The sequence below is a fragment of the Dendrobates tinctorius genome, unplaced genomic scaffold (genome assembly GCF_039654945.1).
Source record: "Dendrobates tinctorius isolate UK_male_01 unplaced genomic scaffold, ASM3965494v1 ptg000128l, whole genome shotgun sequence".
In the NCBI taxonomy this organism is placed as follows: Eukaryota; Metazoa; Chordata; class Amphibia; order Anura; family Dendrobatidae; genus Dendrobates; species Dendrobates tinctorius.
Genome location: NW_027361796.1, coordinates 16,928,969 through 16,943,724, shown reverse-complemented (window position 1 = coordinate 16,943,724; position 14,756 = coordinate 16,928,969). Strand labels below are relative to the sequence as shown.

General features: G+C 44.5%; 1 protein-coding gene across 3 annotated transcripts in view; it reads left to right on the top strand.

Annotated features, from left to right (window-relative positions):
• FOCAD (focadhesin) overlaps positions 1-14,756 on the top strand; it is a 364,090-nt gene that overhangs the window by 237,586 nt on the left and 111,748 nt on the right. For all 3 annotated transcript variants that reach the window (XM_073542693.1, XM_073542692.1, XM_073542694.1), the window contains 2 exons: positions 3,447-3,539; positions 8,601-8,689. In XM_073542693.1, coding sequence (XP_073398794.1) covers positions 3,447-3,539; positions 8,601-8,689 — 182 coding nt within the window. The remainder of the gene's footprint in view (positions 1-3,446; positions 3,540-8,600; positions 8,690-14,756) is intronic.

Genomic DNA, 14,756 nt, shown 5'->3' with positions numbered 1-14,756 from the left:
ATGTCCTGAAGAGCACCCGCCGAGCCCCTCGACCTGATGAGGCCGGTGTGTGGGGAGACCCTGGGAGGAGGGTCGCTCCCTGAATCGCACCCGGTGCGCCCTGTGTGTTGGACGGTCTCATGCGGAGACGGAACGTCTTGAATAGCACACAGCCAGGACACGAGAGTTTTGTGTGGTGTTTTTTATTTTTTCTTCTTTTCTCAGCTCAGCCTGCGGTGGCTCAGTGGGAGTCAAGAAGGTGACCATTGGCTTCCTGTAACTCGGAGGGATTACGAAGGTGACACCAGCAGCTGTGTGTGAATGGCAGCCGGTGGTATCGGGGACAGCAGGAGCTGTGCTGGTGCCAAGAAGGACTTGTGTGGTATCGTAAGAGACATAAACTGTGTGGTGTGAACTGTGGTCTGAGAAGACCGGGATAACTGACATGGGGAAATCCCGAAAGGGGGCGGTGGCCCAAATCTTGGTGGTAGCCCAAAAGTGGGTGGTAGCCCAAAAGGGGGTGGAGTCCCAAATCGGGGTGGTAGCCCAAAAAGAGGTGGAGTCCCAGAAGGGGGCGGTGACCCAAATTGGGATGGTGGTCCAGAAAGGGGCCGGTGTGGCAAAAGAGGAATCGCAGTGTTCCTGTATGTTGTTTCCAGAATGTGGGATATTCTTTCCAGATGATGACTGGCCGCAAGTGTGTACTGTGATGCTGCACCGGGAAGGAATCTCAGGACGGTTGGACTCAGAGTCAGGTGACTCTGGTAGGAACTCCTCTCACTTTCTGTCTGACCGAGAAAATGGTCCAGGTTCGCTGTAAACATGGGGTCACGTGAACTGTGCGGTAGACAGAGTAATCTTTGAGGGGATCAGAGGCAGTGAGTGCCAAGGTGGCAGTATACCACCAGACTTAGTGTATGCCTTGGAGTGGGGCCGGGACTTTGTCAGGTTTGATGACATATCCCTGGAGGGTGGAGACGTTCCTACGGTTGGGCTAACAGATACTAAGACTGTAACAGCTCCTGACGTGGAGAAGGTTAGAGGTAGAAGTGACCGGGAAAAGGGGTACGTCGGCCCAATGGACGGACCTGACATCTCGTGACAGGACTGACGTTGACCTGGTCGATAAGACGGCTGGAGTATTCGCACGGTTAATGTGTAACTGGAGAGATTGCTCGGCAGGTCGGGGTGACTCAGACTCTGGGGGTGACTGTGACTCTGAGAGAGACAGGGAGCACAGACTAGAGGAGCTAGAAAAAGAAGTCTCTGAGCTCAAAGGTCTCATGGTAACGTGGCAAGGACTGAATAAGGCCCTCAGAGATGAGGTAGAAGAACATGTTAAAGGAGAAAGAGTCTCGAGACAAACAGCCGAGCACGAGAAAGAAGTCTTGGAGCTCAGAGGTCACCTGTCCACCTGGCAAAGTGTGAGCAAGACCCTTAGGGAAGAGATAGAAGAACTCAAAGAAACTGTAAGATCTTCGGCAGGAGAGGAAGTTGGACGAAGACTTACCGCTGGTGAGCACGAGTGACAACAAGACGGAACTGCCAGTGCCAATCGTGGCGAAGGGTCATGAAGAGGTAAACTCTTGTGAAGTTTGTGAGCTAAGGACTGAAGAAGACAGTCACCCGGTCGGGTCAACTGTAGTGAGGGAAGTGTCCGTGGTAAAGCCAGAGTCTTCTGTCCAGGAAGAGAGCAAGACCACGACCTTCAAATCTGTACTCGAGGTACCCGAAGACATGCAAGAAGCCTGTGTGGCGGAAGGTGTACATGAGGCTTCCAAAGTGCCGGTCAAGGCGTGTAAGGTGCACTGGGCACCTGAGATTCGGCAGTTGGTGATAATATCAGCCAGGGAAGATACAGCAAACCGGGTAGCTGTCCTGAAAGAGATGCATTTACAATGTCTCCACGCCAAACAGCTGGTCTGGCGGAGTAATATGAAAGCTGCTCGACACCTAGAGTTAGCGAAGGAGGCTATGGATCGGCTGGGTTTGCGGAAAGATGTGGTTCCGGTACCCAAAGCTCTGATTGGGAGAATCGTTGGAAGACTTGGGAAGGTAAGACCTTCAGAGTCTGGATTCGTGGTACATTGCTCTACTGCGTCCTCATCATAAAATTCAGCTTCAGACATATGCAAAAGAACATCTAAACAGATGAGGTTAAAATAGAACTCTTTGCCTACAATGATCAAAGGTATGTGTGGAGAAAAAGGGCACAGAATTTCAAGAAAAGATCTTTGCCAACCAGTAAGCATGGGGGTGGATCAATTATGCTTTGGGGTTGTGTTGCAGCCAATGGCATGGGGAATATTTCACGGGTAGAGGCAAATATGGATTCAATGAAATTTCAACAAATATTTTTATGCCACCAACTCTTGCCTACTGGAACCTGCTCCTCCTCCGCTTCTGCTCCCTCATTCCCCCATTCACAGCCACAGCAGGTACATCCGGACTATATTTTTTGGAGGAAAAATTGTGCGTCTTATAGTGCGAAGAATGCGATATACAGTATTTTTCAGATTATAAGATGAATTTTTTTCCCCCCAAATTTGGGGGGGAAAAGGGAGTGCGTCTTATAATGCGGATATGTCTTACTGGTCACTGTGGAGGAGGAAAGAGTGGAGCATTGCCGCAGGCTGGGATGAGGGGGGTGTTCCGATATGCGGCGTGCCGCTGCGGATGTCCGGTGCCGCTGCGGGTGTCTGGTGCTACTGCGGGGGCTCTGCTGACATTTTGTGAAAGGCCAGATCCCTTGCAGTTCCATGATTTCCTATGTGGTGGACTCTGGGAAAATAGCTGCCGGGAGGCGGCAGTGCATGCACTGACGGAGATCTCGGCACCAAGATCTCAGGGGAGCATAGGAAACCATGGAACTGCGGGGCCTCTGGCCTTTCACAAAATGACGGTAGAGCCCCCACAGCAGCATCGGAGACACCTGCAGCAGAACTGGCCACCCGCAGCGGCGTGCCGCACATCCGAACACCGCCTAATCCCGGCCTGCAACAGCGCTCCACTCTTGCCTCCTCCAGCAGCGACCCTGCTTCACTGCAGCCACCATCCCCGGTAGGCAATAAGAGGAATGGATTATAAGAAGCACCTCCATTGTATTAAAAAAAAAAAAAAAAAAAAAGTGTTTTTTTCCCTATTTTTCTCCTCAAAATTTGGGGTGCGTCTTATAGTCCAGAGTGTCTTATAATCTGCAAAATACAGTATTTTTTTGCCTGAAGTGTAAAGGAAATTGTGTCATTTTTAACTTAAGGCCTTTTAGAGATTTCATCTTCAACCTACTTAACTGTTCACAATAACAATAATTTTGACAAGGGTACACAAACTTTCACATGCCACTTCAAACATATGCCCCAATTGTGTTAATTGGTGTAAAGGAAATACCTGATGGAATCCTATGGTGTACTAGCTACACTTTTATTGGGATTGTAACAATGTGTATTGCTCTTCGTTTTTTTCTGTAGGTAAATATCCAGTCCTCTGAATGGCATCGATCCATCCTGCTTCCACAATCTTGGCTCGGCTTTATGACAAGGACCTACCATGCTGTACTACAGGTAGGTTGAAAAACACAGCTTCCAGATAGCTGCACCCTCATTAATGAGGTTGTCTCACCATGCCATCACTTCACATGTGACAAATTAAAGACAGAGGAGTACCTACATTGAAACGAGAACTGTGTGCAATGCATTCATGGCCGTGTAATGTCACATTTCCACAGCTATTTAACGGCAGACTATCTACATATCATAGTGGTTATCTTTTGTTGTTAAAATTACACTAAGTTGCAGTTTTCGGTTTCCACTCAGTTTTCTTCTTCTCTGAAGAGGCAATTTGCATATTCGATTTCCAGTCCTTCATTTATTTCTACACCCCCTGATATGTAATTTGCAGCCTGATCCAAGTTTCAGGTTTTTCTCTTGTGGCAATGTCTCTTCCAGTAATATAAGCTGGATGTGAGGCATATGTACAGTGACTTGTAAAAGTATTCACCCCCTTGGCTTTTTACCTATTTTGTTGCATTAAAGCCTGTGCTAAAATATGTTTGTAATCCGATTTGTGTGTGATGCATCCGTACTAAATATTCTAAGTTGGGAAAGTGAGAAAAATATAGGCATAAATTACATTTATGGGATCAAATGACAAAATATTGGCTTTTGCATATATATTGACCTCGTATTATGAAGTCCCTAAAAATTTGTGGTGCCAGCAATTACCTTCATAAGTCACATGTTTAGTGAAAGTCCACCTGTGTGTAATCTAAGTGTCACATGGGCTGTCAGTATATACCATATTTTTCGCTTTGTAAGATGCACTTTTTTCCCCCCAAATTTGGGGGGAAAATGGGGGTGCGTCTTACAAAGCGGACATGCCTTACCACAGGCCGTGATCAGGGGGCGTCTGGGTGTCCGGCGGTTGCTGGCCGGTGCTGCGAGTGTCTCCGTTGCCCAGCGGTGCTGCGTTGTGTGCCCGGCACCACCACACACACACAGGGAACCGAGGAAATGCCGGGGCTCTGGCCTGTCGCACAATGTCGGCAGAGCCTCGGGCAGCGCCGGGCGCACAACGAAGCAACGCTGGGCACCGGAGACACCTGCAGCACCGGCCAGCAACCGCCGGACACCTGGAGAAACCCGGCAGCAGCACAAGACCCTTCAGCAGCATAAAACCCCCGCAGCAACGGCACACATCGGAGCCCCCCTCATCCCTGAATGCGGCCTGCAGCATCACTCCACGCCTGCCTCCTCCAGCAGCGAGCCTGGGACCCCGCTACACCGCAGCCACCAACCCCGGTAAGCAATAAGATGCAAGGATTATAAGAGGCACCACCATTTTATTAAAAAATATTTTTTTCTTATTTTTCTCCTCAAAATTTGTGGTGCGTCTTATAAAGCGAAAAATACGGTACACACCTTTTCTGAAAGTCCACAGAGGCTGCAACACCATTAAGGGAGAGGTGCCACTACCTAAACAACACCATGAAGACCAAGCAGATCTCCAGATAAGTCAGGAAGAAAGTTGTTGAGAAGTACAAGTCTGTGTTGGGCTATAGAAAAGAAAAAAAATCAAAAAAAAAAAAATCACAATTTCTGAGGATCCCCCGGAGGACCATCAAATGGAAAGAACATGGTACAACAACAAACCTCCCAAGAGAGGGCCGCCCAACAAAACTCTCAACCCGGGAAGGAGGGCATTAATCAGAGAGGCAGGACACAGACCAAAGGTAATCCTGAAAAATCTGCAGAGGTCTCAAGTAGAGACTGGAGTATCTATCCATACGACCACAATAAACCAGACACTCCACAGAGGTGGCCTTTATGAAATAGTGGGCAGAAAAAAGCCTTTACTGACACACAATTTTAAGACTCGTTTTGAGTTTGCCAAAAGACGTGGGAGACTTCCCAAATGTATGGAGGAAGGTACTGTGGCCCCGCGACACTTCTGAAGGTGAAGATACTGGGGCCTTCACCCTTGCCTTATCTCATGAATTAGCCCTCATCCCTCACCCAGGGAAGAGGGGCGCTACTGTGCACCGTAGTACACCAACCCAACAAACAAGGCAACACAAACAAGAGTTAACGGAAAACTCCAGGCATACAAAATATTCACTCACGTATAACAGAGGAATGCATCAGGGTGTAAAGGTAGAAGAATAAACTAAAATGGAGAAGGATAGAGAGTTACCACACATACAAACCAAGCAGCAGTCACTGATGACTCCTCCAACTCTCCTTATCAAATGTACTCCTCTCCCTCCATTATCCATGCAGCAAATGCTAGTTCTGACAAGGATTTGTAACAAAGCCCAGATCATAAAGGGGAAAAGAGCGGCTAACCGAGCGAATCTGTGAGCACAGAGATTTCCAACATGTCCGATTAACCCCTGTTCTGCCAGAAGGAATAAACACATTTAAAATGAAGAAGTGCTTCTTCTCAGCATCGGAGTAGGAGCAATCAGACGCTGCAGTCTTCTAGCTCCACACTGTCGCTGTAACCCCGTGACAGTGAAACAGCATCATGCAGTGGGGATCTTTTTCGGCAGCAGGGACAGGGAAAATGGTCCGAGTTAAGGGCAACATGGAAGGTGCAAAATGCAGGTATATTCTTGAGAAAACCCTTTTTTTAGTCTGTCAGTGATTTGAGACTGGTACGAAGGTTCACCTTCCAACAAGAAAATGACCCAGAGCATATGGCTAAAGCAACACTCTAGTGGTTTAAGGCTATGTGCACACGGTGCGGATTCTGCTGTGGAATTTTTCACGCAGATTTTGCTAAATCTGCAGGTAAAATGACCTGCGTTTTACCTGCAGTTTTAGTGCAGATTTAGTGCGGATTTCCCCTGCAGTTTTCACCTGCAGATTTCTATAATGGAGCAGGTGGAAAACTGCAGCAAAACCGCACAAAAGAAGCGACATGCTGCTTTTATTCCGCACCAAATCTGCGTGGAAAAATCTGCAGCATGTGCACAGCGTTTTTTGTTTTACATAGCCTTAAATGGTACTGTACATCACGTGCAGTTCTGCTGCAGTTCTGCAGGGCCAAATCTGCTGCAGAACTGCACAGAATCTGCACCGTGTGCACAGGGCCTTAGGGGAAACCTGTAAGGCTATGTGCACACGATGCAGATTTGCTGCGTATCCGCAGCGGATTTTTCCGCACAGAAACGCTGCAGATCCGCACTGTGATTTACAGTACAATGTAAATCAATGGAAAAAAAAAAAGCTGTGCAGATGGTGCAGAAAAATCAGTGTGGAATTGCTGCGGATTTAAAAGAAGTGCATGTCACTTCTTTTGTGCGGATCTGCAGCGTTTCTGGACCCCTCCATGATAGAAATCCGCAGTGGCAAAAACTGCACAAAATCCGCACAAAATCCGCATAAAAACAGCGGCAAATCCGCGGCTGCGGATTCTGCCAGGAGATGCGGATTTTGTGCAGAAAATTCTGCACCTCTTTTCCTACGTGTGCACATAGCCTGAATGTTTTGGAGTGGTCTAGTCACAGGCCAGACCTTAATTCAATTGATAATCTGTGGTCAGTGTTGAAGATTGCTGTTCACCAGAGGAAACCATTTAAATTAAACGAGCTGGAGCAGTTTTACCTTAAGGAATGGGCAAAAATCCCAGTGGCAAGATGTGGACTTTTTCCAAAGCGACTTCTTGCAACTGTAAATGTCACAAAAGGAGGCTCTACAAAGTACCGATTTTTAGGGGGGTGAATAGTTATGCACACTCAATTTTTTAGCTATTTTGCCTTATTTGTTGTTTACTTCACAATAAAAAGAAAAACAAATGTTCACAGTTGGAGGAATGTTATTTACATGAACTTATGCAAACCCTACAAAAAAATCAGCAGAACATGAAAAATGCCAAGGGGATAGGGGGGAGGGGAATACTTTTGCAAGTCACTGTATATCCTGGGTGCAGCTTTCATGAATCTGCCTGATGTAGCTGCCCTTCCTGAGATACTCACTCTGGCCTCTGTCCATTGCTGATGTGTGTAAGACACCCTTCCCTTGCCTCCTGCTACATCTAATGTCAGCTTCACAAATCCGCAGTTAACGGTCCGTGTCTGGACTGACAGTGGGTCTCCTGAGCCAGACTCAGCAGCTTTGTATAGTCTATGAAGCAGTCAATGTCTTGTCAGGAGATCTGGGATTGGTTCTGATGGCCATGAATTACAGTTATATGAAACTGGAGACACATAAATAAAGGAGGGAGGAGTAGACGGCCATCCGGAACTCCTCTGACAGATGTGTAACATTACCGAAACACTGCAGCAGCAAAATGGTAGAAAACTTGTTATGCAAATTATTTAGAAATGATCTTACCTTTTGTGTTTGAGAAATAAGTGATAAAACATTCTGTGTGAAGGTATACATAGCTTTCAAGCTTCCATTCATCCAGATAGACAATTCTGTACACTGTATAGCAAACCCAAAGTTCATATTCTAAAGGTAAAGCCACAAACAAGGTACAACCAAAGCCATATAAGAGCTGGGGAATATGATGGTGCTATATAAGCAAGCATAATAAATACAGTGTAGTAAGAAAGGAAGGCTGATGTCCTACCCAAAAAGTATACTAAATCTACATTGCTGAATCATTTTTATTTAAGGAGGCACTCCCATCAAATTTTTTATCCTGTCTGTATATTGCTGTCATCATTATATAGCACTGTGTACTTACAATTGCTCATTTTGCCTTTCTACCCAGTAAATTGTTCTCTTTTCCATTAGGTCTATGACATCACATGATTAAAAACTGACTAGCTGAATCCTTTTAAGTTCTATGTAGAAGCAGGAAGTCTCTGCTCCCTTCATGAGTCATCACTGCAAAAGCCCCTGGCAGGGGAAGGAGATGAGCAGCTGAATCAGGAGTTGAAGAGGGGGATGACTCATGAAGGGAAAAGTAGTCTGTTTTTAATAATGTGACGTTATGAACTTAATAAAAATGAAAATAATTAACTGGGTAGAAAGGCGAAATGAGCAATTGTAAATTCACACTGCTAAATAATATGATGATTGCTATATAAGAGGATAACATTTTTGATTGGAGTGCTTCCTTTAGTATCAGCTTATTAATCTTTTGGGATCTAATGTTTCCTTTGCTATTTGTAGGGCAGGCAAGCTGAGCTGGAGATGCAACTGAAGCATGGAAAAGATGACCCTCAAGAACTTCAGTATAAGACATTTACAGCTTGGCTATGGTAAAAAAAGGAATTGCACTGTACATTTTTATTTAGCATTGCCATTGATTTCTCTACTCAACAGTGTGAACAAACAAAAATATTAGCTCGAACCACCCAAAAATATGCCATAATGGTTCATTGTATATGACAGTTGAACGTAATATTGAAGTGACCCATCACCTTGGGACTGAAAAGTGACTAGATTTTACATGTTTAATTACTCTACCTTGTGCCCTCCATTTACCTCCCTTTGTCCCCCGTGCTTCGGGCGGCATTCCATTTCTCCTGCTCCCAAGATGGCCGTCGCAATTGCAATGCGAGTGTAGTGGTAAATCTAACCCACTCCTTCCCTGTACTGCTGGATCAGAAAGATGGGAGAGTTTAAACTTATCACTGCTCACCCTTGGTCACTGTGGCAGCCGGATTAGATGCAAAAGGAAAGGAGTACCAATCTAAATAGAAACGGTGGGAGGCAAACGGCGGACACCAGGTAGAGTGAGTCAACGTAAGAAATGTATAGTCCCTTTTTAGTCCCAAAGTGGACGGTTACTTTTACTCTCCTGAATATGTAAGTCCTACGATTACATGGGTCAGGGGCCCATATAATCAGTCACTTAAAGAGCCCATGGATAGCCTTATAGCTGTACAGTTGTGAATACTAAAGTTAGATGATAGCAGTTGGACAAAGCTTTGTCATTGGATAAATATACACAGTAGGGTTGAAAAGATAAATTTATCTTCAATAAATTGACAGAAATATGAAGGCAACAAGTATATCATTGTATTTTTCACATTTGGTGAGAATATCACTTATTTAACCCTTAAGCTCATTACGGTGTAACTGAAACTTCTGAATACTTTTAAATCAGTTAACAGTTGGGTGTTATCATTTCTTTTGTGAAAAGGTGTGTTTCTACACAGTCTAAAGGCCCCCATACACTTTAGATTAAGGCCCCGTCACACACAGCGATCTCGCTAGCGAGATCGCTGCTGAGTCACAAGTTTTGTGACGCAACAGTATTCTCACCAGCGAGATTGCTGTGTGTGACACTTATCAGTGACCGGCCCCCCTGTCGGGTATCGCTGATCGTCCTGGAATGGCCAGGACATTTTTTTGATCGCTTGTCTCCCGCTGGCCAGCATGCATCGCTGTGTGTGGCAGGCGGGAAACCAGCGATCAGCGAGCTGGAGCTGGTAACCAAGGTAAACATCGAGTTTCTAAGCGCCGGGCGGAGCTTAGAAACCCGATGTGTAACTTGGTAACCAGCTCCCTGCACCAGCACGCTGGTAACTAAGGTACACAGTGGGTAACTAAGCGACGTGCGTCGCTTGTTACCCGCGTGTCGCTGTACTGAGCGCTGGTGAAGCTGCCTGTTTGGCAGCTCACCAGCAATTATGTAGCGACACACCAGCGATCCTGACAAGTTCATATCGTCGTCGGGATCGCTCGTGAGTCGCTATGTGTGACTGGGCCCCAACGCCAGTCCAACCCGCCGCTATCAGCGGAATTGGCCAATAGCCTAATGTGTACGGGGCCTCTGATTTAGGTTTTCCTGTCTCATTATTTTTTGGGAGATAAGCTGCTACCAGAGTCTGGTTTTGGCTCTTAAATATACAACACAGGAGTACTTGGCCAAGTGTGGAGGAGTCAAGAGAGATGAATTGTTCAGCCAACAGCTTTCTGTTCTGTATGAAAGAGTCAAAGCAATTTCAGCACTAGAGTTGTGCTTCTATTGTAAGGTTTCTGCTCCTACTCTGATTCTCGCCTGACGAAATCTTCACTTTTTTGGCGATGTTCCCGTCTTGCACCATCATCTTGTGACCACAGCTTCTGACAGTAGGGAATATGTTGCTCACCAGTAAGTCCTCTGACCTGACCGATCCATGTAAGCAGGAAACAGCCACCCGTCGGCTGAGTGCAGAAATAAAGAGTTGTACTGCATCCTTGAATTAAAAATATTCTTGTTTTTATTAGAAAATCATTTAAAAAAAATCACATCAGGGTAGACAGTAACTGGTTGACGCGTTTCGGCGGAAGCCTTAACCCCTTAATGTCTATGGACGTGCACAGTCCGTCATGGCAGGAGGTAACGTTCAGCACCATGACGGACTCTGCATGTCCTGCCTTTGAACTGTCACTGCGTGTAAACACGCAGTTTCAGTTCAGTGCCGACAGCTATCTATGACAGCTGAGAGGCACAGGAAGGGGGGCAGGGACCCTTGCACTTGATCCCTGCACCCACAGCGCTGTGATTGGTCGGTCAATCTCACAGACCAAACACAGCATTGATCAGCAGGAGAAGCTGAAATCTGAGCTTCTCCTTGCCTGATCAGTGTAGGAGCCCAGGTCTGCAGTGGCTGAACCTCCTGCACTGACAGCTAGGAGTGGAGCCTCCACCGCCCCTGGCTGTTAACCTCCTCACTGCTGCGATTGAGCGTGATCGCAGTATTCAGAGGGGGAGGCAGAGGGTAGGGGGCTCCCTCTGCCTCAGGTTGATGTCCCTGCGATGTAATCGCGGGGCCCTACCTGTGCCATGATGACCCGGAGGTGTCATGACAACCTCCGGGTCATTTACCTACGGAGAGCTGGTGAGATCATGCTCACAGCATGGTGTCAGCAGCTCTCAGCATTGTTATAATGCATTATAATGCTGGAGCATTGTAATGTATTATACCTAAAGTGAAAGTGAAAGTCCCATAAAGGGACAAGGTAAAAAAAAAAAATTTGAAAAAAAAAACATTTAAAAAAAAATGTAAAAAAAAATTATTAAAAAATAATATAAAAAAATCCCTAAAAAATCCCCTAAAAATTACACATCTATAAAAGTATCACCCTAGTTAACCCGTTCAGTGAACGCCGTAAAAAAAAACACAGAAAAGTAGCAAATTATACTTTTTCCAAGCAGTATCATCATACTGCTTGGAAAAAGTGCAATAACACGCGATCAAAAAGACGGATATAAATAAACATGGTACCACTGAAAACGTCATCTTGTCCCGCAAAAAAAGAGCTGCCACACAGTGTCATCAGCAAAAAAATACAAAAGTTATAGCTCGCAGAATAAAGTGATGCAAAAATATTTTTTCTATAAAAGTTTTTATTGTGTAAAAAACACTAAAACATAAAGATATAAATGAGGTATCGCTGTAATCGTAGTGACCCGAAGAATAAAGCTGCCATACTAATTTTACCACATGCGGAATGGAGGGGGGGAAAAAAAAAGCATTCCTAAATTGCTGGTTATTGTTCATTCAAAAAATGAACAGAAAAATCAGAATAGAAAGCGATCAAAAAAGTTATATGCCCGAACATGGTACGAATAAAAACGTCAGCTCTTCCCACAAAAATTAAGCCCGCACATGACTCTGTCGGCTGAAATATGGAAAAGGTATAGCTCATTGAAGATCATTTTTGTGTAAAAAATATGATTTTTTAATTTTACGGCTCTACGTTATAACCGTCTGTGAAGCCTTTGGGGGTTCAAAGTGCTCAACACACATTTAGATAAGTTCCTTGGGGGGTCTAGTTTCCAAAATGGGGTCACTTGTGGGGGGTTTCCACTGTTTAGGTACATCAGGGGCTCTCCAAACGCGACATGGCGTCCGCTCTCGATTCCAGCCAATTTGGCATTCAAAATCTCAAATGATGCTCCTTCCCTTCTGAGCACTGCCGTGCGCCTAAAGAGTGCTCTTCCTCCACACTTGGGGTATCGGTGTACTCAGGAGAAATTGCACAACAAATATTGTGGTTCATTTTCTCCTGATACCCTTGACAAAATAAAAAAAATTGTGTCCAAATAAAAAATTTTTGGAAAAAAAGTTAAATGTTCATTTTTTCCTTCCACATTGCTTCAATTCTTTTGAAGTACCTAAACGGTTAATAAACTTCTTGAGGGGTGCAGTTTTTAGAATGGTATCACTTTTGGGTATTTTCTGTTATATTGACCCCCCAAACTCACTTCAAATGTGAGGTGGTCCCTAAAAAAAAATGGTTTTGTAAATTTTGTTGGAAAAATGAGAAATTGATGGTCAACTTCTAACCCTTATAACTTCCTAAGAAAAAAAATGTTGGTTCCAAAATTGTGCTGATGTAAAGTAGACATGTGGGAAATGTTATTTATTAACTATTTTTGTGACATATCTCTCTGATTTAAGGGCATAAAAATTAAAAGTTTGAAAATTGCAAAATTTTAAAAATTTTCGCCATATTTCCATTTTTTTCATAAATAAACGCAAGTCATATCGAAGAAACTTTACCACTAACATGAAGTACAATATGTCACGAAAAAACATTCTCAGAATCAGCGGGATACGTTGAAGCGTTCCAGAGTTATAACCACATAAATTGACAGTGGTCCGATTTCAAAATTAAGGCCTGGTCTTTAACCTACAAAATGGCTTGGTCGTTAAGGGGTTAAGGTACCGTTACATTTAGCGATGCACCCGCGATCCCGACAACGCTACGACGCCGTCAGGATCGCTGGTGCATCGCTAAATGGTCGCTAGTGAGCTGCCAAACAGGCAGATCTCACCAGCGATGCAGCAGCGGTCGGCGGTCGTTACTTACCTGTCACACGCAGCTCTGATGACGTCTTCCGCCTGTGTCCATGAGTCGCTCGTCGGCACCAGCAGGAAGCCAGCGATGAAAAATGGACCAGGACGATCTCGCGCGATCAGTGATATTCAGCGGGGAGCCGGGTCGCAGGTACGCGTCACATGTAGCGAGATTGCTAGCGATATCGCTGTTGCGTCACAAAATCGGTGACGCTTTAGTGATCTCACTAGCGATCTCGCTGTGCATGAAGGGGGCTTTAGTCGTAACAAATTACAGAATCTGGTGCAATCGCTTAAAAACACAATACCAGAAAAAATGCAAGAAAGAAAAAAAAAAACACAAAGGAAAAAAAAACAAAGAAAACGTATTGTGAGTTTGTTTTTTTTTTCCTTTGTGTTTTTTCTTTCTAGCCTCCTACTGGTCATCCTTGTTGTTATTTTTTTAACTAATATTTTAATATATATCAATATATATAACTATTTTAATATTATTTTGCTGTGTCTCTTCCTTTTCGGCTATATTATTATATAACTCTGAAATTTGAATTTTTAACTGTACAATTTGTGTAATTTCTCCTAAGTACACCGATACCTACAGTATGTGGGGTCGAAAACTACTTTTGAGGCACAGTGCAAAGCAAAGGGCAGAAGCGCCATATTGGAGTTCAGATTTTGCTGGACTGGAATGAGGGTGCCATGTCACATTGCCAGAGCTCCTGAGTTGCCAGAACAGTAGAACCTCCAAATAAGTGATGTAATTTTACAAACTATACCTCTCAATAAATTCACTTAGGGGTGTAGGGAGCATGTTGCCACCACATGTGCCTCACATGAATTTATACCATTAGGCGCTTAAGAAAGAATAATTACATTTTTAACTCAAAAATTTTGTTTTAGCCCCAAACGTTTCATTTTTATAAGGGATAGTAGGAAAAAAAATGGACCTCTCCGTTTGTTGTGCAATTTCTCCTGAGTACACCAATACCCTACGTGTAGTCAGGAACTACTTTTGAGGCCAAGTGCAAAACTCAGAAAGGAAGGAACTCCATAATTTAGTGCAGATTTTATTGTTATGGTTTGCGATTCAAGGACCCACTGGGAGAGCACCTGTGGTGCCAGAACAGCTGAACTCCCCCACAAGTGACCGCATTTTACAAACTACACCTCTCAATGAATTCATGCAGGGGTGCAGTGAGCATGTTGACACCACGGGCATGTCACATAATTTTATACCAATGGGCATTGAAGAAAAAAATAATTAAATTTTTACTACAAGAATTTTGTTTCAGCCCCAGATTTTATATTTCCAAAAGGGAAAATGGGTAAAAATGTTACCAAAATTTGTTACACAATTTCTGCTGAATGTGGAAATACTCCATATGTGGCTGTACTGTACTGCTTAGCCACACTGACATACTGGAGGGATGGAGCACTATTTGCCTCCTGGAGCTCAGATTTTCCTAAGATAGTTTTTAGGCTCCACATGCAGAGCCCCTAAGTGCTAGAAGAGCAGAATCCCCCCTCAAGCGAC